The sequence below is a fragment of the Thamnophis sirtalis genome, unplaced genomic scaffold, assembly GCF_051295495.1.
Source record: "Thamnophis sirtalis isolate CommonGarterSnake01/CBP01778 unplaced genomic scaffold, rThaSir2_p1.2 scaffold_3, whole genome shotgun sequence".
Lineage (NCBI taxonomy): Eukaryota > Metazoa > Chordata > Lepidosauria > Squamata > Natricidae > Thamnophis > Thamnophis sirtalis.
This window is the reverse complement of record NW_028261383.1, coordinates 25,991,218-26,011,555: the sequence shown is the minus strand read 5'-3', so window position 1 is coordinate 26,011,555 and position 20,338 is coordinate 25,991,218. Positions and strand designations below refer to the sequence as shown.

Below are 20,338 nucleotides of genomic sequence, written 5' to 3'. Positions count from 1 at the left end.
GAAACATTGAAGTCTGAATAGGAAGGACTACAGCTCCCATCATGCCCCATGGCTCCTTCTGACCATAAGCAATGGGAGCCGTAGTCCTTCCTATTTAAAGAATGCCAAGTTGGAAAACATTAAAATACATTTCCATCTCGGCACAGGGCTTAGTTGGGAGGGGTGTTTTCTTTACTGAAATTTGGGGGTGGGGTGGGGAGTGTGATTGTGTAAATAGTTTGGTGTTCAACGTGAATGATCCGTGAGGCAGGAGGCGGAAAACCACGGCTGGTGTCAAAACACGCAAGAGCAGGTGTGGAGAGGTGTACAGTGGCAGACTCGTAGGAGGTTAGATGTTAAAATAGTGGAAAAGGAAGGAAGTAAACCTTTGAAAATCTCAGAAAGGAAACTGAATAGAAAACGGAGGGCAGGAAGATTCAGATTAGACGAGTAAAGCTTGACATTGTTATATTGGAAAGGGAGAAACAAGTAATCCAATGGCCAAAACTATGTTTAGAGAATGTTTCTTAAACCTTAGCGGCTTTAAGAGATGTGGAATTCTGGGAGTTGAAGTCCACATCCTTTAAAGCCGCCAAGGTTGAGAAATATGGGTTGAGAGAGCATAGGAAAAGATTGTTGGGCAGGGAAGAGGGAAAAAACGTACTAGGGTAGCTTTTCACAACAGGAAGAAATTGTTGGGCAGGAGAAGAAGATGCCAAAACACGACACGGACGATTGGCAATCGATGGCAAAAGAAAGGCACGGACCACTCGGAAGAAAGATCTGCCCCTGAACGGTGCCAGCACCAAAGGGACACTAAGGAAGGGTGATTGCGACTATTTCACAAGGACGACCCACACAACAAAGGGACACCTCCGATCCACAGAGACATCCAACCTGCACCCTCCCTCTCAGGCTGGGGAGGGGGGGGGTGTTTCCACGCTAGTCAGTCCAATAGCTTTATTACCTCATGGCAAGAGAAACCAATAGAGACTTGGGACAGAGAACTTCTGAACCTGCTACCTCTGTGTACCTTGTGGGGTGGGGTGGGGCTGCTGGGAGATGCCCCCCCACATCTGACCTGTTTCCCCTTGACCATGTGGGGGTGGGGGGACTCATTACCCGACTGGCCATGTGACTTGTTCTGAGTTTTGCTCTAGATTTCCTTTGCTTTTATGATCATTATTATTTTTTCTTCTATAAAATTGAAGACACGTTTTGTGCTGGGTTTCATTTGGAGGGAGAATGGGGGTGAATGGGTGGAGGGGAAGAGGCTGAGTGGTGGGGTGTTGCTCTTTGAACAGGTAGTCCTTAAGATACGACCACAATTGAGCCCAACATTTCTCTTGCTAAACAAGAGAGTTGAGTATTTTCCCCATTTTATGAATGTTCATGCTAAAAGTGAATCGCTGCAGTTGTTAAGTTAGTAAGATGGTTGTTAAGTGAATCTGGCTTCCCCACTGACATTGGGGTCACAAAAGGGAGATCACATAACCCCCAGGACACTTCAGCGTCATAAATATGAGTCAGTTGCCAAACCTCTCCGTTTTGATTATGTGACCGCAGGTATGCTGCAATAGTCTTTAAGTGTGAAAAATGGTCGCAAGTCACTTTTTTCAGTGTCATCATAACTTCGAACAGTCACTAAATGAACTGCTGTAAGTTGAGGACTGCCTACATCCAGGTAATCCTCAGGTTACAGCCACAATTGAACTCAGGATTTTCACTGCAAGGCAGTCATTTTATGGACTTTTTGCCACAGTTGTTAAGTGAATCATGTGGTCGGTAAGTGACTCTGGCTTCCCCCATTGACTTGGCTTGTCAGAAGCTGGTTAAGGAAAGTAACAAATGGTGATCACATGAACCCTGGACAGTGCAACTGTCATAAATACATGCCAGCTGCCAAGCACCCAAATTTTGATCACGCGACGATGGGGATGCTGCAGTCCACGTTAAGTGTGAGAAAGGATAATAAATCATTTTTTTCAGTGTCGTAACTTTGGATGCTCACTAAACAAATGGTTAAAAGTTGAGGATTACCTGCACTGAAGATTTTAAGGTTGCCTGACAGAAATTCCGGATTTCAATTCCCACAGGCCCTCCTAACCAATGGTTTCAAGAATTGGGGTTTCAAGGATGAAAGTAGCTGGCTGGAGCATTCTGGGAGTCGAACTCCACGTTTTAAAAGTTGCCTAGGTTGAGAAACACTGGTCTACCCAAAGCCCGAGTCACGTGATTTGAAACCTAAAATAGACCATTAAGAGGTGGGACCAAAAATGAATGAATCCAGGCAAGAGAGGACTATTTACCAGTTACCTGTGACTGTGCAATTCTGATTTTTCCACTGCCTTCGTGCCAACTCAGAGGGGAAAATATTTGATGCGTTGAAAACCTGGTTGGTGTCACTTTCCTTTGGACACAATTCCTCTAAATTGGGTGGGAAACCACAGCCCTTTTCTTACTGGTGGACATCAACTCCCAGAATTCATGAGCCAGCATGGTTCAGCCTGGCTAGCTCAGGAATTCTGGGAGTTGAAGTCCACAAGTCATGAAAAGGCCACCTACCCCTGATCTAAATGTTTGCAGCCTAATGACATCTATTTTGTTTTCTGTACTGGGAAAGGGTGGGGGGGGGGGTACATTAGCTTATACTTTCTCAGCCATGCTTTTATTGGTGGTTCTGATTTTGAGTGATGGTAATCCCAGGGTCAAAGCTTGTCTGATGCCACACAGCAGAGGGGAAGGTAAAGGTTCTCCTCACACATATGTGCTAATCATTCCCAACTCTAGGGGGCGGTGCTCATCTCCGTTTTTAAGCCGAAGAGCCAGCACTGTCCAAAGACGTCTCAGTGGTCATGTGGCCGGCATGACTAAATGCCAAAGGCGCATCTGTTACCTTCCCACCAAAGGTGGTCCCTATTTTTTCTACTTGCATTTTTACATGCTTTTTTGAACTGCTAGGTTGGCAGAAGCTGGGACAAGTAACAGGAGCTCACTCTGTTACGCGACACTAGGGATTCAAACTGTCGAACTGCCGACCTTTCTGATCGACAACCTCAGCGTCTTAGCCACTGAGTCACTGTGAGGGGAAGAAACAGTTGAAAAAGAGGAAGCCCCACGCTTAGTGCTTCCATACGGGCCTTCAAATGGTTACAGATAATAAGAGTAGCAGCTTTAGGGTAAATTGAATGCAGAGGCCTGTTACTAAGATGTCCAAGTTTGTGGTTTTTTTTAAGGTGCAGTGATGCCCAGTTTTTCTAAAATTAAAAAAAAGCCAACAACCATGTGTCCTTTGCATTTTAATTCAGAAAACATTACCACGCACCAAGTTGCTATCCTGAGTTTACTTTCTCTGGGGTGGCTAATTTCACAAATCGGCCATTTTACCCACAGCGGTCCCAAAGATGCTTATTCAAAAGGCAACTGGATTTTTTCCCCCCACTGGAAGACATTTCACTTCTCATCCAAAGAAGCTTCTTCACCCTTTGGGTGCTCCTCACCTGGCCTGTTGGCCACTTGACTGTGATTTAGGAAGGTATAAATCATCTTATTGGAAACAGGTATTCACTTCCAGTTTCTGAGAAAACCTGCCTCTAGTGAACAATTCACTTAACAACTGCAGCATTCACATAACGACTGCCATACAAATGATTATAAAATCAGGTTTGGTGACAAGGATGATCTGATTTATGACGAATAAATCTCCATAGAAATTTATATATATATATATATATATATATATATATATATATATATATATATATATATAATATTCCTCTTGGATTTTGCTCTCAAGAGTACTAAAATTCCACATTTGCACAGTACAGGTAATCCTCGACTTATGACATTGGAACCCAGCATTTATGTTGTTAAGTGAGACATTTGATAAGTGAATTTTGCTCCATTTTAAAACCTTTCTTGTTACTTAAGTGAGTTGTAGTTGTTAAGTTAGTAGCACAGTTGTTAAGTGAATCTAACTTCCTCGTTGACTTTGTCAGAAGTTCGCAAAAGGGGATATGACCCAATTCACACAGCATTTATCTAGGGGTGGGATATAATCTCCCTCTCCTCATCATCAGGGACTGCATATTGTGGAAGACGGGATTGAAGAGGCAGCTGAGTAGTGTTCCTAATTTCATTTCCTGGTTTTGCATTTCCTCAGGGCGCTGAGCAACTTGTGCACAAGAGAACATAAACAAAACAAAAATTAAAAGTGGATAAGACAAGACAGGAGTGAATAAGTGGCCTGGGGAAACGTTTCTGCATGGGGCTCCCTTGGTAAATAACGGTCTCTGCAAAAGGCTGCCTTGGTGGAGTGGAACAGCCACAAAGCCAAGCTGAAAAACATCAGCTCATTCTCGGTTTTTACTCCCTCGTTCACTTTGGCTCGTTTGTGGATTTGTTCAATTTTGTTATTAGAGGGTGGGATGTCTGGGCCAAAAGACTGGCATGAAGAGGTTAAAAAAAAATTAATTTAAAACAACATCCTGTTCAAATCTGTTTCTATATCAAGTATTGTAGGAAGAGAGCCATGTCAGACAAAATATATAAACAAAATACCAGGAATCTAATATATACAGTATTTTTGGAGTATAAGATGCATCAAGATTTTAAAGAGGTAAATTTAAAAAACAAGTGAAAAACGGGGCATGCAGAGAGTTTGAGAGGCCTGCAAAGTGTTCCTGGGGATTGGGGGCAAAAATGAGCAAAAAATGGTCCATTTTTCACTAATTTTTGCCCTCCCCAACCCCCAGGAGCATTCTACAAGTCTCCTAAAGGCTATGCACTTCCATTTTTGTCAAGGGGGCGGGGTTTCGGGAGGCCAAAACTGATGTATTCAGTGTATAGATTTTCACCCTCTTTTTTTAGGGGGGGGGGGGAAATGGTAGTGCTTTTTTTTGAGTGACAAATTTTGTTAAAAGGCAGAAACTTTCACAAACTCTAATTTCAATACAAGGCCGAAATTTTCCTGAGCTGTAGCTTTTGAAAGTTTCTGCCTTTTAATAAAATTGGCCAGAAGGAAAAGGTGCCATTCGGGATGTTATCTTAAGAGTGAACTATTTACTTGGGGCTGAAGTGCCACACTTCTTAAGATGTTGGATTTTGGAGTGCAATCGCAAATAATCTTAAGACAAAGAGATCAACACTTAATGCAGCCGAAAAAAAATCTTGTGATAGTTAAATAGCTGTGATATGCTCCCCATAACGTACCATTCTTTTCAGGCACGCCAACATAAGTTTTGATTCCATAGGTCAGTGGTTCCCAAACTTGGCAATTTTAAGACTTGTGGACTTCAACTTCCAGAGTTCTCCAGCCAGAAGAGCTAGCTGGAGAATTCTGGGAGTTGAAGTCCACAAGTCTTAAAGTTGCCAAGTTTGGGAACCACTGCCATAGGTAGTCCTCAACTTATAACTGCAATGGAGCCTGCCTGTTAGTTTTTCGTTGCAGTGGTCATAAAATAGGTTGGTCAAATGACCAGCCTGATTTTATAAACTTTTTGTAGCAGTCATTAAGCAAACCACTGCGGTCATTAAGCGATCCCAGGGTCGTTATGTGAACATCATTGTTAAGCAGACAAATGGTTTGCTAGAGGTGTGATTTTGCCAAAAAAATAAAGTGCAGTTTTGGACAAAACCATTGTTTGCTGCAGATAGCCAAAAACGCAGCTGTGATACAGCTGTCGGAATTACAATTAAGTTTTTCCAGAGGAGAACCAACCTTCAAAACTTCAAGTCTGGATCCTAAGTCCCTTTTTTCCCAAAATCCTCATAATTTAGAATGGCCACTGAGTGACCGCTGTAAGCCGACAACTGCTTGTACGTTGTAGCATTCTGTGCTTTTTTCCTTCTAAACAGGCGTATTTTGCTCTCAATGACTGTTCCTTCAACTGGATAGGAATCACGAGTGAATTTAATTAAAGCATTGGTTAATCGACATCGCATCCCTTCTTTCTCACCCACAAAGGAAATCATTATCCAAGGAAGTTTTGGACCACAAAATACTGTTAGTCAAGACTACAATGTCTGATGATCTATCGTCCCTCACCAACCCGCAAACGTTCCCCCCCCCCCAACATTGTTGGAAGAGTCGGATGGATGGATGAAGCATTAACAAGCATCCCTCATCTCAAAGGGTTAGGTTACTCCAACAGAAAAGGGATTAAATAACCTTCCTCAAAGAGAAAGGAGGGGGAGAGAAAGATACCCACCATAGCATATGCATTATCAAAACTCAGGCAGTTTGCCCTATCAAAAAGGTAGCCAAGAGAAACCCTTTGGGGAAATTAAATTAAAAGAATTGTGCAGCTACTTCCTGTGGGTTTCTGAAGCGACAGGTCTTCTCCTTCCCTGCCTCTCACTTTCAAATATCTTCACCTTCCACAATCACGTCCTGTGGGCTGCGGGTTGAACAAGGGAGGCTCCCCACCACCAAATCTCTATCAAAGGCAGAATCTGTGCCACCCCTGCTCGCCCTGCCAAATTCCCTTTCCTCAACTCTGTGCACTTTTATGCAAAGTGACAGGTCTAGCCACTTTGGCTCAATAAGACAAATTGACAGCCGATGGAAAGAATGTGTCAAGAATGAGTCTTCCGCGTGGGCTTGTTCTGGCGCTCTCTCCAACCTTTTACCGTAATTCGAGATTGCCCTCACATTTGAGATCTTTCCTTGAAGAATAGAAAGGAATAGTTCTAGCATATATACTCCCCATTTCAATCTGTAATTAGCTTGGGGTTGTATACAGACAACCATTTGCAAACCACTTGAAGAAGCAAGCAGCCCTATTATGGTTTTAATTCTCAGGATGGGGGTGGGGGGATGAAAAAGAGAGAATTTCACTCCACCATATAGCATTTTAACCCCTTTCCGTCTCTCCTATGCGTTCAACAAGCAAAGCCACCCACCCAAAATCGGTCTTTCTCTCTCTCCCCACCCCCCATCATCCCCACCAATATCAAAGTCCTTTCGTTCTGTTCTTTAGATTTTTTTTTTAGTACAGGTTAAGCTCAGCGGGGTCCAGCCAGTTATATACTGAGTAACCAGAAGAAAAAGAAGATGGCAATGAAAAGAAATAACGAATCTTGCCAGCTGGATGGTCTGGCCGCCTCTGTATCTACGGAAAAGGAAGAGAGAGAGAGAAAAAAATAGAGTTAGCCAAGATGAAATCTAAGAGCAAGTTGGCCGCATTTGAACAACAGCAAGCCGGCCTGGCCTGAATAAAATTAATTATTAATTTTAATTGCAAATTTTAATCTAATTTCTAAATCCCATTGTAAATGTCTATTGGGTTTTTTGGATATTCTATTTAATCTTTCTTTTAACTTTTGTAATATGTGTTTTTAGGTTGTACGCCACCCTGAGTCCTTTGGGAGAAGGGCGGCATATAAATCCAATAAACCTTAACCTAACCTAACAGGGTTAAATGCTGAACTGCTCACTAACGCCGTCGTAGCTCTTTGCTGTCACTTGATAACCAAAGGCTGTCCATTGGAGTGTCCCAAATCCTCTGTTCCGGCCAGGGGTTCCATGAGTTGATACTTCAAACACCACTGATGAAGTTTTGCTGCATCAAGGGCTCCAATAAAGGAGAATATTTGTAGCTCAGGGCAGCGGTGAAATCCTCCTCAGTCTCTTATCTCGCTAATCTGAATCGCGCGTCACAGCTAATCGTCGGAAATATCAGTTCGCCCAAACAAGCATCATTTTTTTTACTACTGGTTCGGGGGGAACCGATCCAAACCAGTAGCATTTCACCCCTGGCTCAGGGATTTTTCCCCCCTAGATTTTTGATGTTTCCTGTATTTCATACAGGGAGACCTCGACTTACGACTGCAACTGAGCCCAAAATTTAGGTCGTTAAGTGAGAAATGTGTTAAGTGAGTTTGGCTCCCTCTACTCTTTGCATTTATTAAGTGAATCAACACAAGTGTCAAATTGCCATACTTTTCGGAGTATAAGACACACTTCCCCCTCCCAAAGCGGATTGAAACATCAATGTGTCTTATATACTAAATATGACCATTTTTGGCCTCCCCTCCCTGTGTATCCCGTTTTTGCCAAAAATGGTGTGGAAGCCAAAAATGGGGGGGCGCAGAGGGTTTGGGAGGCCTGCAGAGTGCTCCTGGGGGCTGGGGAGGGCAAAAACCAAACACGTGGAGGCCAAAACCTATTTTTTTCCTTGTTTTCCCCTTCGAAATCTTGGTGCGTCTCATACTCCGGTGCGTCTTATAGTCCGAAACATATGGTAGCCACGTGACTGTTAAGCGAATCTGGTTTCCCCAATGACGCTGCTTGTCAGAAGGTCACAAAACGGGATCACGTGAATCTGGGACACTGCAACCATCATGACGACAGTTGTCAAGCATCTGAGTGTAAATCCCGTGACCATGGGGATGCTGCAATGGTCAGAAGTGTGAAAAATGGTCATAAGTCAGTGCCGTTATAACTTCGACCAGTCACCAGAATTGTTGTAAGTCGAGGACTACTTGCAATTTTTTTTACAGGTTACTTTATATGGTCGAGAGTCACTTTTTAGTGAGATGGGAGGTCCTATAAATTAGACAATCCATCAATAAAATTAACAGATTTCTCGCTTTGTTTTATCAAATGTATAGACTTACCTCAATCGGCTACAATAAAATACCCTGAAGTAATATGTGCTGCCTATAAACATTATAAATAAATAAATAACTTTAAAGAAAACATCGAAAGTCCAGGAAAAAAACCACAATTGTTGAAATCATTTAAAAGAAGGACTAGGGGAAACATGATAGCAGTGTTCCAATATCTCAGGGGTTGCCACAAAGAAGAGGGAGTGAAGCTATTCTCCAAGGCACCTGAGTGTAGAACAAGAAGCAATGGGTGGAAACTAATCAAGGAGAGAAGCAACTTAGAACTGAGGAGAAATTTCCTGACAGTTAGAACAATTAATCAGTGGAACAGCTTTCCTCCAGAAGTTGTGAATGCTCCAACACTGGAAATCTTTAAGATGTTGGATAGTCATTTGTCTGAAACGGTATAAGGTTTCCTGCCGAGGCAAGGGGTTGGACTAGAAGACCTCCAAGGTCCCTTCCAACTCTGCTATTGTATTGTATTAAATCTATTTATCACCTACGCTATTCCAGGGCTAGATTGAAGTCGTAAGGGTTTGCTTAACTAAGGGAAGGGTGGGGCTGTACGAATTTTACCCGAAAGTTGGCGCCAAGACTGAGAAGGAAGGACCGCTTCCTGGGTCCCACAGGATTAATGAATGGGGCCTGGAGTAAGCCAGGTCTGTCAGGCTATGTGGGATTGGGGGGGAAATGACATAAGATAGGAAATAGTAATAACAATAGCACTTATATACCGCTTCACGGTGCTTTCCAGCCCTCTCTAAGAGGTTTACAGAGTCAGTCTATTGCCCCCAACAATCTGGGTCCCTATTTTACCGACCTCAGAAAATGGAAGGCTGAGTCAACCTCAAGCCACTCAGAATCGAACTCATAGTAGTGAGCAGTGAGTTCACCTGCAATACTGCATTCTAACCACTACGCCACCACGGCTCCTAAATCCCCGAGATAACCAAGCCCTCGTGGTATCATGTGACCACGCCAACTTATTCTAGCTGAAATAGTCCAGCAAATTGTCACAGGTTGTTAAATGTGATGTCAACGTGGCTGCAGCTTGCAATTTCCTGCTGACTTCCTCATTGACTTTGCTGGTTGGACGTTGGCTGGGAAAGTTGCCAATGGCAATAACATGACTGCAGAACACTGCAACTGTCCCACTGTAAATGGTGGTTGGCAAGGACCCAAATCACGATCATGTGACCATAGGGATGCTGCGACGGCTGCAACTTTGAGGCGAGTCTCTTTTTCAGTGCCGTTGTAAATTCCAACGATCGTTGAACAAGAACAACCTCTACCTTTATTTTGGCAGCACTTCGTTTTAATTTTTGTCATGGATGCTATGTGAGGTTGCGTGTCTCCCATCCCAGTTGCCTGTCCTCCTTTGCCTGCTCAGAAATCTGGTAACCTAACCAACATCATGGGAATCTAACCACATGGCAACAAGAGGCAGAGACTTGCAAATGAAAACAAATATACGTGTCTCAGTATACTGTTGCAGAATCCTATCTGAGTCAGTCACTGAGACAAAACATTTATTCTTCCAAGCTTTCGGTCCATGCGCTGGAGCCCATCCTTAGGGAATTTGTCTCTCTCCAGAATAGGTGCCCTGGGATATGTATTGTATTTATATGGTGCCTGGTTCTATGCGGCTTTTAGTTGTTAATTAAGGTTAATAACTATCAGCACCCTAACTAACAATTACAAGCCTATCAGATCTGCCCTCAAACCACTTCAACCGTGCTTCGCTTTGCTTGGATGGCAGCCTGCCACAAAATATGGGGAGGAGGAATGGGAAGATACAGAGTGGGGGATGGGGGGGATGACAGGAAGCAGAGGTGCTATCCAGAGACAACGATTGAAAGATCCAAGGACGCAGCCTGGGAATGGAATGCGAAATGCCCATCCAAAGAGGAGCCAAAATGTGGAACTGTTACCAAAACATCTAATTTGAACCTTATTTGACATCACCAAGATGACCAAAGGGAAGAGGGGGTTGGGAGAAGGTAAAATTACTGGGGTTACACGGGAGATCCTCAGAGCTGGCTTTAACCACCTGGCTTCAGTAAAAGTCCCAAAAGTGCTTTTTCAAGAGACAACTGAACTTTGTGTTTTGTCTTTGAAGATGTTTCACTTCTCATCCAAGAAGCTTCTTCAGCTCTGACCGGAGGGTGGGGAATGCAAGGATTTATACTCCTTGCAGACAGCTGGTCATTTGCATTCTTTTAGCAGGTCGTTAAGACCATCTGGAGGTTTATCTGTGTCATTAGGATTGCCTGAATGGTGCAAATGGGTGTGGAACCTTCTTGGAATTGTTGATAGATTATGTCGCATCCCTCCCCCTCTGTTGAAAGAGGGCTGTTCAATTCTGACATCGATGGCCTCTTTGACCCTTCTTTCAAACCAGCGGGCGTTTCTGTCCAAAATGTAGACTTTGCCATCTTTAAAAGAGTGGCCTTTGTCTTTTAAATGCAGATGAACTGCTGAAACTAGTTCTGATGGTTTGTTCTCTTATGTTGTGTCATTCGTTTATGAAGTGGTTGTTTTGTTTCCCCAATGTACAGATCTGTACATGGCTCACTGCATTGTACTGCATATACCACGTTGCTCAGTTTGCATCCAGGTGTTTTATCCTTGGAGTGGACAAGCTTCTGTCTTAGTGTATTCTTGGGTTTGAAATGTCCACGTATGTTGCGTTGGCTGAAGATCCTCCTGAGCTTTTCAGATATTCTTTTGAAACAACTTCAAAGAAAAACCAGAAAGTCCAGTTGCCTCTTGAAAAAGCACCTTGGGGATAACCATGGCCTGGATGACTGAGATTCTCCATAGACCTTCCGTAAAAGAATACATTTCATTATAAATGGAGTTGAGGGTCTTTCTTTCCTGGATATCAAAGTTGGGACAGGTTCTCAGTCTCGGTTTAGTCTTGGTCTCGAGTAGAAAGACAAGAGGAAATACGGTCATAAGGAACCCCAAAATTCTGTAAGCACTGACACCCCACCCCCCTTTTACGGCAGGACCTTACCTGCTCTTTCTCCTGGAGCACTGTAGCCCGTGGCAAAAAAGCCAAAAGGGAATGCGCCAATGCCAAATGCCATGTGGAAGCCCGTGGCCGCTTCAGGGAAACTGCCAATGCCCTGCTGGGGTGGGGAGGGAGAGAAGAAAAAAAAAGGAGGGTAGAGTAACAGGTGTGTTGCGGAAGAGCAGAGTTAGTCCGGGATGGATTTGGGAAGGGAAGTTAGAAACGGGCTGCACTCACCCCTCGCGACTCAGGCTCCGGGCGCTGCCCTCGAGGTCGTGGGGGAGTTTTCAATCTGCGTGATGGAGAAAAAGGCAGGATTATATCCGCTCCGGTCTCAGTCCTGCTGCTTCTCACACCTTCCAGTCTTTGCACTGCCCAGTATGTCCAATTCAGCAGAGGAATATGTACTTGCTCCCAAAGGGTTTTACAAATTGCAACCAATAGAAGATAATTTTTTGTAGGCTCAGGGCTGCCGTGGGGGTTCTTGGCGCTCTCTGAGCTTGCTTGTTTTCTTGCACACGTAAAGAGAGAGCACACCCTTGGTCCTTTCTAGCACTGAGGATATTATTTCATTGGTCTCCAAGAAAACAACCCCCAAACTCAGAGAGCACTAAGGATCCCAACCAAATGAAAATGTACCACAGAAGAAGAAGAAAGAAAATAGGATTGTTTTTGTTTCTTTAAGTGGCAGCTGTGTTTGTATGGTATACAGGGAGTCCCAAAAGGTGCTTTTTCAAGAGGCAATGGGACTCTGTGTTTTTTTCTTTGAAGATGTTTTGCTTCTCATCCAAGAAGCTTGAACATCCTGCAGAAAGCACAGCTCCAACTTCTCAATGAAAGAATAAGACAGATTAATGACACAATTGAGGTTTTTGAAAAAGAGAGTGGAACACAAACTCCAAGAGCTGAAAATCACTTCTAGTAGCAGAAGTATCGGAGCCGGTCACAGAATTTATAAAGGCACAACATGGTGAGCTGAAGAAGCTTCTTGGAGGAGAAGCAAAATGTCTTTAAAGAAAAATCAGAAAGCCCAGTTGCCTCTTGAAAAAAAAAGCACCTTTGGGACAACCATGAGACTGAAAATCTCCATAGACTTGTACAGGTAGTCCTCAACGTACGACCACAATTGAGCCCGAAATTTATGATGCCAAGTGAGAAATTTGTAAAGTGAATTTTGCTTCATTTTACAACTTTTCTCAGCACATTTGTGAAATGCATCTCTGCAGTTCTTAAATTAATAACATGGTTGTTAAGTGAATCTAGGCTTTCCCATTAACTTTGCTTGTCAGAAGGTCACAAAAGGAAATCACATGACTCCAGGACACTGTAATCTGGAAGTTTATCTGTGTCGTCCAGGTGGCCTCAATGACTCGCTAAAAGAATGCAAATGACCAGCTACCTGCAGGGAGTATAAATCCTTCCATTCCCCACCATCCAGTCAGAGCTGAAGAAGCTTCTTGGGGGAAGAAGCAAAACATCTTCAAAGAAAAACCAGAAAGTCCAGTTGCCTCTTATAAAAAGCACCTTTGGGACACCAATGATCGTTTCTTCTTTGGCAACATAATTTTAGTTTAATTTATTCAATTTAACCAACCTGCCCACCCAGATGGGTTACAAAATCCATAAAAAGAATTAAAACAATTACAGGTAAACCATGATTTAAAACCATTCATTTAGTAACCATTCAAAGTTACGACGCCACTGAAAAATGGTCATATTTTACGTATTTAAGACCACCGCAGCATCTCCATTATCACAATTCGGACGCTTGTTGGCTAGCGATATAAAATCTGCAGGGACTCCTTTACCCTTACCTATTCCAGGGGTCGGCAACCTTAAACACTCAAAGAGCCACAAAAGTCCTAACTGAAAGCCACCCCATTCAATTCTGAAGCCGACCGGAAGTCTGGTTCCCCCACTATAGAGTCTCCTCCTAGCGCAGTGTCCTTTTACCTCTACCTGTCCTAACCGAAAGCCCTATCAATTGTAAAGCCGACTGACGACAGGGAGCTGCAGCAGAGGTATGAAAGAGCCACTTGAGGCTCCAGAGGTGCGGGTTGCTGACCCCTGACTTAACTCAAACGCCGAGAAAAGAAAGGAATCCTTTACCTGGGATCCTGCTGAGCAGAGCTTCCACGCCCATAGAGAGGAATGACTTTGTCCCGGCTGATGCCCGCCTTGCACACAGGACATTCCTGACGCTCCGGCCGAGTTTCTAACCACTGAAGGGAAGAAGGGCATTTATAAGTTACACAGAATCATAGAGCTGGAAGGTAACTCAGAGGTCTTCTAGTCCAGCCGTCTCCAACCTTCCCACATTGGTGGCCCAGCCCAGTATGTGTGTGGGTGGGAGGGAGGGTTATGAATGGCCCTCTGCTCACACAAGGGGAGTTTTGCACGCAAGCACAAGCGCCTTCCACTCAAGAGCCTTCCATTCACATGGAGCTTCACACGTGCGGTTACCCTCACTCACACGGCCTAGCTTCAAACAGGCTGCAGCCTGGTAGTAGGCCGTGGCCCAGGGGTTAGGGACTCCTATTCTAATCCAACCCCCTGCAGTCAGAAGCTTTGTGGCCACTTCCAAATATGTACATATTTACATTAGTGAGAAGGCAATTTCGGTATCTTTGGGATCTACCATGTTTCCTGGGCCAACCGGCTTTTCATTTTAAAAACTGCTGTCGATGAAATGAGAACCTGGCAAGCTGAGATCTAAAGCAACCGACTGGAGATATGTATCTATTTGGAGCAACTTTTTTTTTTAAAAAGTTTTTATTAGTTTATAATGCAGCATACAAAGAAAATGCTGTCAATCATAAGTCGAGGACTTGCGGCCGGTCGTAAGTCGAGGACTTTAGGACCGGTCACAAGTTGAGGACTTAGCAAATACAAAAGTATATACTAGGTATTATAAGGAAGGAGAAAGGGAAGGGAAAAGTGAGGGGGAGGGGGAAAGAAAAAAAAGGCACTGACTTCTGATTCCCTTTGGCACGGTAGGATAAGACACTGATGCCCAGCTCAACTTTCAGCTTTTCCATAAAAGTATAAACTAGCCATTTCTATAACAACAAATCTATCTAATCCAGGGTTGTCAAACTCACGGCCAACGGGCCGGATGTGTCACACGCTGGCCACGGCCACGCCCAGTTTAGTGAAGAGGGGGGGAGTCACGATACGACACGTGACGCTGCCATGACGACACGAGTTTGACACCCCTGATCTAGTCGGTAAAAGCCAAAATCAAAGTTTCATTTCTTTTCCACCTCGAGCACAAAGTCCAGAAGCGGTTTCCAAGTAGAAATGAAAGTGTTTCGTGTTTTTTTTTTCTTTGATCAAAACAGTCAATCTCTGCTTAACTCCATCCATTTTCGCAGCCAATCGTCCATTGTGGGGATCGAAGTGGCAGCAAATTTTGAGGGCTTTCCAAATATCTCCATAGATTGGAGAGAGTCTCTGGGAGGGGGACTTTGTTTCTGATTACCAGGAGTTGTGGGTCACTGACACTAACACTTGCAATGGGACCTATAGTTTCTTAGAATTATATACATCACAGACTTTGAAACGCCATACGGACCAAAATAATTACTTATACACAACCTGGGCGCGCACACAAAATAATCCCCTCTCAGCTCACAACTTGGGCATATTTCAATGCCAGGTTTGAGATAAACGAAGTAAAAATATTGAATGCGAGAAATACTTTTTTAAAACAACAGACTAGGAGCAGGGAGGTGTAGGTTATAGTCTTGGCTCAGTCCGGACTGTAGCACAGGTAATCCTCAACTTATAACTACAATTTGGACGAGGCTTTCTATTTAAGATGGTTGTTAAATTGAGCCGCAGCCGATTTTGCCACATTGAAGTGAATCACAGCAGTTCTTAAGGGGGTCAGGTGGTTGTTAAGCAAATCACACACACACACACACATTTTGCTTTTCAGAAGCTAGCTGGGAAAGTTACAAACGGTAATCACAGGACCCTTAACAGTTGCTAAGTAATTATTTAAAGGGGTGGTAACACCAAACGGTCATTAAACAAATGGCAATAAATTGAAGACTTCTGGTAGTTTCTCCTTCTCAGCTTTAAGAGCCAGGATGGGACAAAGATGAATGTGTTAAGACTGGAAGTGAAGAGACTCAGATTCTGGTCTCTGTTCAGACACAGAAGCTCCCTAGTGTTTTACTGTAAGGGCCCCCAAGCTTTGGGGCACCAGGGACTAGTTCCGTGGAAAGAGGTTTTTCCGTGGACTGGAAGGAGCCTGGTTTCGTGTGCTGCCTGCATCCCGTGGATGGGGCTTCGCTTGTTTGCGTGGCCTGGTTTTTGGCATGCCGCAACCTGGTGCTGATCCAAGGTTGGGAACCCCTGATCTGACTTCAACTCCCAGAATTCCCAAGTCAGCAAAGGAGTGGGGGAGATGAAAATCACAATCCCAGCTCCAGATACCTCTGAGATAGCTCTACCCCCAAACCCTCTTACTTTTGTAAAAAGTTAGCACCCACCCCTCTCCTAGAAGAATGAAATATTTTGAGAAATATTAAAAAGGCAGAATATTATATTTCCCTGGACCGGCCGAATGCCAGTTACAATCTGCTCTACAGGCCAGGCATCTCTAGCCCGATTTATTGTGGGAGGAAAACACCTTGAGCCTCCCAAATGGAAGGCAACCTATAATCTAACAACTAAACCAATGGTCCTCGGCCAGGGGTGGGTTGCTGCCGGTCTTACTACTGGTTCGCAACCCCTGCGCGCGTACACTGTTCAGTGTAAATTGTTTTTTGTTCTTTGCGCAGAACAATTTACAGTGAACGGCACATGAGCAGTCACTAAAAAAAAACAAAATGGCTGGAGGCGGTCAGCAGCAGTTCGGGGGCGTGGCAGGCCTGGGTCACTGCCAGTTCTGCGACCCAGGCCTGAATTCCTCTACCAGTTTGGCTTAACCAGGCCGAACCGGCAGCAACCCACCTCTGTCCTCGACTTCCAACAGTTCATTTAGTAACCGTTCAAAGTTACCAAGGCAATGAAAAAAGTGACGGATGGCCGTTTTTCACACTTACACCCCCCCCCAAGATCATATGATCCAAATTCAGATGTTTGCAAACTGACTCACACTTATAACCGTGGGTGCACTCCAAGGTGCCCAAAAACGGCCCGTTTTTTGTGAAAATGGACCCTCCCCCCTCCCCAAAAGGCATGAATAGCCTTTAGGGGGCTTGCAAAGTGCTCCTGGGGGAGTGCCCCCCCCCCAAAAAACGAGCAAAAAATGGTCCATTTTTTGTCAAACAAATTGCATTTATAGCCTTTAGGAGGCTTATAGAATACTCCTGGGGCCGGGGCAGGGGACAAAATTGAGCAAAAAACTAGCCGTTTTTCGCTCATTTCTGCCTTCCCCAGCCCCCAGGAGCACTCTGGAAGCCTCCTAAAGGCTCTGCGTGGCCATTTTGGTGAAGGGGATGGGATTTCAGGAGGGAAAAAAATGCTGTATTCAGTGTATAAGACGCACCCAAATGTTCAGCCTCTTTTTGAGGGGAAAAGGTGCATCTTATACTCCGAAAAATACGGTATTTACTTACTGGTTGTAAATTGACAACTATTTCTATTCCCTCCACAGATTACTTTTGTCAAGGATTACCATATTTGTCCAAAAATTAGGCCAGCCTTGACTGACCTGGTGTCATCAAAATAATTTCAGACTCTAACACTCATAATCCCTAGCTCCATGATGGCGAATGTATGGCATGCATGCCACAGGTGACACGCGGAACCACATTTGCTGGCATGCCAGCCGCCAGACCCAGTGCACAGACAGGCTAGGTGGTTTTTCGCCTTTCTGGAGGGCCGGGAGGGCATTTTTTGCCCTCCTCAGGCTTCAGGAAAGCCTCCAGATGCTGTGGAGGGCGAAAAATGGCTCCAACAGACCAAGCGGAAGTTTGGAAAGATCCATTTCTGGCTTCTGGAGAGCTTCCAAGGGGGCAAGGGAGGAGTTTTTTGCCTGCTCCAGGCTTCAGGAAAGCCTACGAAGCCTGGGGAGGGGTCACACCCGCATGCACCGGAGGCGGGGTAGTTCACGCACACATGCTTAATTGGGTAGGGAGGATTGAATTGATGTGGGAATGCATGCGTGCAATTTTGGCACGCCATAAGAAAAAAGTTCTCCATCGCTGCCTTAGCTAGTAACTATGCTGTCCCAACCAGTCGCTATGCTGTCTAAGATTTCTGGAAAACTGTAGATGTTAGTGTATTTGGAAGAGATACAACAGGAAAAGTTAATTAAACATTTCAACTCCAGCCAATCTTACAGTTCAGTGTCCAAATAAACAGAGCGACTCACCTGGTGAAGACAAGGCCAGCTGCAAAAAGGGAAGAAAAAGTACGAGACTTTTTAAAAGAAATCTGGATCAAGCCAACATGAAGAGAAATTACATACTGAATCAGAATTTGGATGGGCACACAGAAATCAACAAGTGACACTTATGAGATAGGCGGCTATGCAAATTTAATAATCAATAAATGATATACAGATAGTCCTAACTTACAATCACAACTGAGCCCAAAATTTCTGTTGCTAGGTGAAATAGTTGTTAACAGAGTTTTGCCCCATTTTACATCTTTTCTTGCCACTGTTAAGTGAATCACTGCAGTTGTCAAGTTAACAACATGGTTGTTAAGTGAATCTGGCTTCCCCATTGACTTTGCTTGTTAGAAGGCCGCAAAAGGGGAATCACATGACCCCAGGACACTGCAATCGTCATCAATATGAACCAGTTGCCAAGCGTCCAAATTTTGAGCCCCTAACCATGGGGATGTTGCAATGATCGTAAGTGTGAAAAATGATCATAAGTCACTTTTTTCAGTGCAGTTGTAGCTTCAAACAACCACTAAACAAATGACTGTAAGTCGAGGACTATCTGTAAAGTCAATCATAAATCTAAGTGAATGAAACACAATTGCTGGGTTTCTCCATTTGAGCATTTACACCGGCATATAAATCAAAGTATAAAGGTAACCCTCACACATATGTGCTAGTTGTTCCTGACTCTAGGGGGCGGTGCTCATCTCCGTTTCAAACCCAAAGAGCCAGCACTGTCCAAAGACGTCTCCGTGGTCATGTGACCGGCCTGACTCAACGTCAAAGGCGCACGGAAGGCTGTTACCTTCCCACTAAAGGTGTTCCCTATTTTCTACTTGCATTTTTTACGTGTTTTCGAACTGCTAGGTTGGCAGAAGCTGGGACAAGTAATGGGAGCTCACTCCGTTACGTGGCGCTAGAAGATTCGAACCGCTGAACTGCCGACCTTTCTGAACGACAAGCTTAGCGTCTTAATCACTGAGCCACCACGTCCCTTAAAAAGTATAGGCTGGGGCAATTGGGGGGTGGGTTACCCCACTTGTAAGGCCACCAACTACACAAATTAGCTTAGTGTAATATCTTGCATGAAGCCAGTCCAGCAATATTGTGAGTTGGTGGTGGCCTTTGGGTCCTCTCTAGACCCTCCTTCCAGACTGATGGGACAACTAAAGGGTGCTGGTGGCCGGAGATGATGAGGTTAGCAGCCCCACTAAACTGCTCTCTAACCACTAAGCCACACTGCCTGCCTTCTATTAGACATGCACCTCTTTGCTTACACCGAACGTGGCCAACCAAGCAATCCAAAGGCAGCTGGCAGAGCTTCGTTGGAGTGGAAATAGAGCAAAAAAGAAGAAGCGCTTCACCTGTTGGATTTCGGCCAGTCCCACCTTCTTCCTTTTGTTGCAAGTTTTTAGTTTTATTTTTATTTATCTTTTAAATCAGCCTCTTGGTTCTCCCCTTTCCTGTGCCACACCTCTCTGCATCTTTTCCCTCGCTCACCAGTACAGGTGGCCGCACAGGCCGATGACAGCTTCTCTGGCAGGCTCCAGGCAGATGTTGCATTCAAAAGCACTATGATCGCGGTTTGACCCCTCCGGTTCCCCATCTGGGACCCCTGGACCTGTCCCAGCCGCCGCCGCCGCCGCCATCTTCCGCCCTGACTTAAACTAACGGGAGGGGGGGAGGAGATGTAAACGCCCGCTCTTTAATCATTGGTCTTTCTCGCCGTCCTTCACGCTCCGTAGACATTTCATTGGTGGCCACGATAATCATTCGGGGCACCTGGCAAAGCTGATTATGTACGTTCCAGTTGGTCCCGCCTTCAATTCTGTGCAGTCTCTTAAAACTTTTTTGATTGGCTGGTGATACCTGGGAGTCGAATACGCGGCTACGTTATTGGTTGACATACCGTGGTTCCCCCCCCCCCACAAAAAAACACATACACCTTCGTTCCCCGAGCAAAATAACATCATATGACCGGGGAGGGGAGAATTAAGGGGCGTGTCATGATTGACAGAAACGCCAGCCTCTCAAAGAACAAAATGACCGAAAGGTGGTGGAACGGGAGGAGGGGGGGGGGGAGGCTTTGCTTTCCTTCGAAACCCACCCACTAAAAAGCGCCTAGCGCGTGGGGACGGGACATAGCTTTGGACTTAAGGTCGGATCAGTCCTGATTGACGCATAAATTAGCCAATAACAATTCAACAAACCTTGGCTTTAAAAGAGAGGCAAATGGGCGGAGCCTGATGAAGTGCAGAGCTGTACCAAATTTGCTTCTTCGTAAGCGCGGGTCGGAAAGCAGAATAGGCAACAAGATCGAATGCAGCTATTCTGTTACTATGGCAACTGTCCAACTGTATTCCTATCCACCTGCGGTCAATCTAGGT

The 20,338-nt window shown here is 44.6% G+C and overlaps 1 protein-coding gene and 1 long non-coding RNA gene across 3 annotated transcripts; one reads left to right on the top strand and one right to left on the bottom strand.

Annotated features, from left to right (window-relative positions):
* The first annotated feature begins 4,927 nt into the window (after window positions 1-4,927).
* Window positions 4,928-7,391, top strand: LOC148047685 (uncharacterized). The gene is made up of 2 exons (XR_015696168.1): window positions 4,928-5,231; window positions 5,375-7,391. It is a non-coding gene; the product is annotated as an uncharacterized LOC148047685 (long non-coding RNA).
* RNF5 (ring finger protein 5) lies at window positions 5,873-19,636 on the bottom strand. Of its 2 annotated transcripts, none has more exons than XM_014065624.2 (6): window positions 19,452-19,636; window positions 17,934-17,952; window positions 13,715-13,827; window positions 11,843-11,897; window positions 11,609-11,720; window positions 5,873-7,091 (listed from the first exon to the last, which is right to left on the bottom strand). In XM_014065624.2, the coding sequence occupies exons 1-6, from the start codon at window positions 19,598-19,600 to the stop codon at window positions 7,003-7,005; spliced, it is 537 nt and encodes a 178-aa protein (XP_013921099.2). In that variant the 5' UTR covers window positions 19,601-19,636; the 3' UTR covers window positions 5,873-7,002. The 2 variants fall into 2 exon arrangements, with proteins under 2 accessions (XP_013921099.2, XP_013921098.2); XM_014065623.2 differs by having other exon boundaries at window positions 11,609-11,723; window positions 19,452-19,635.
* Window positions 19,637-20,338: the final 702 nt, after the last annotated feature.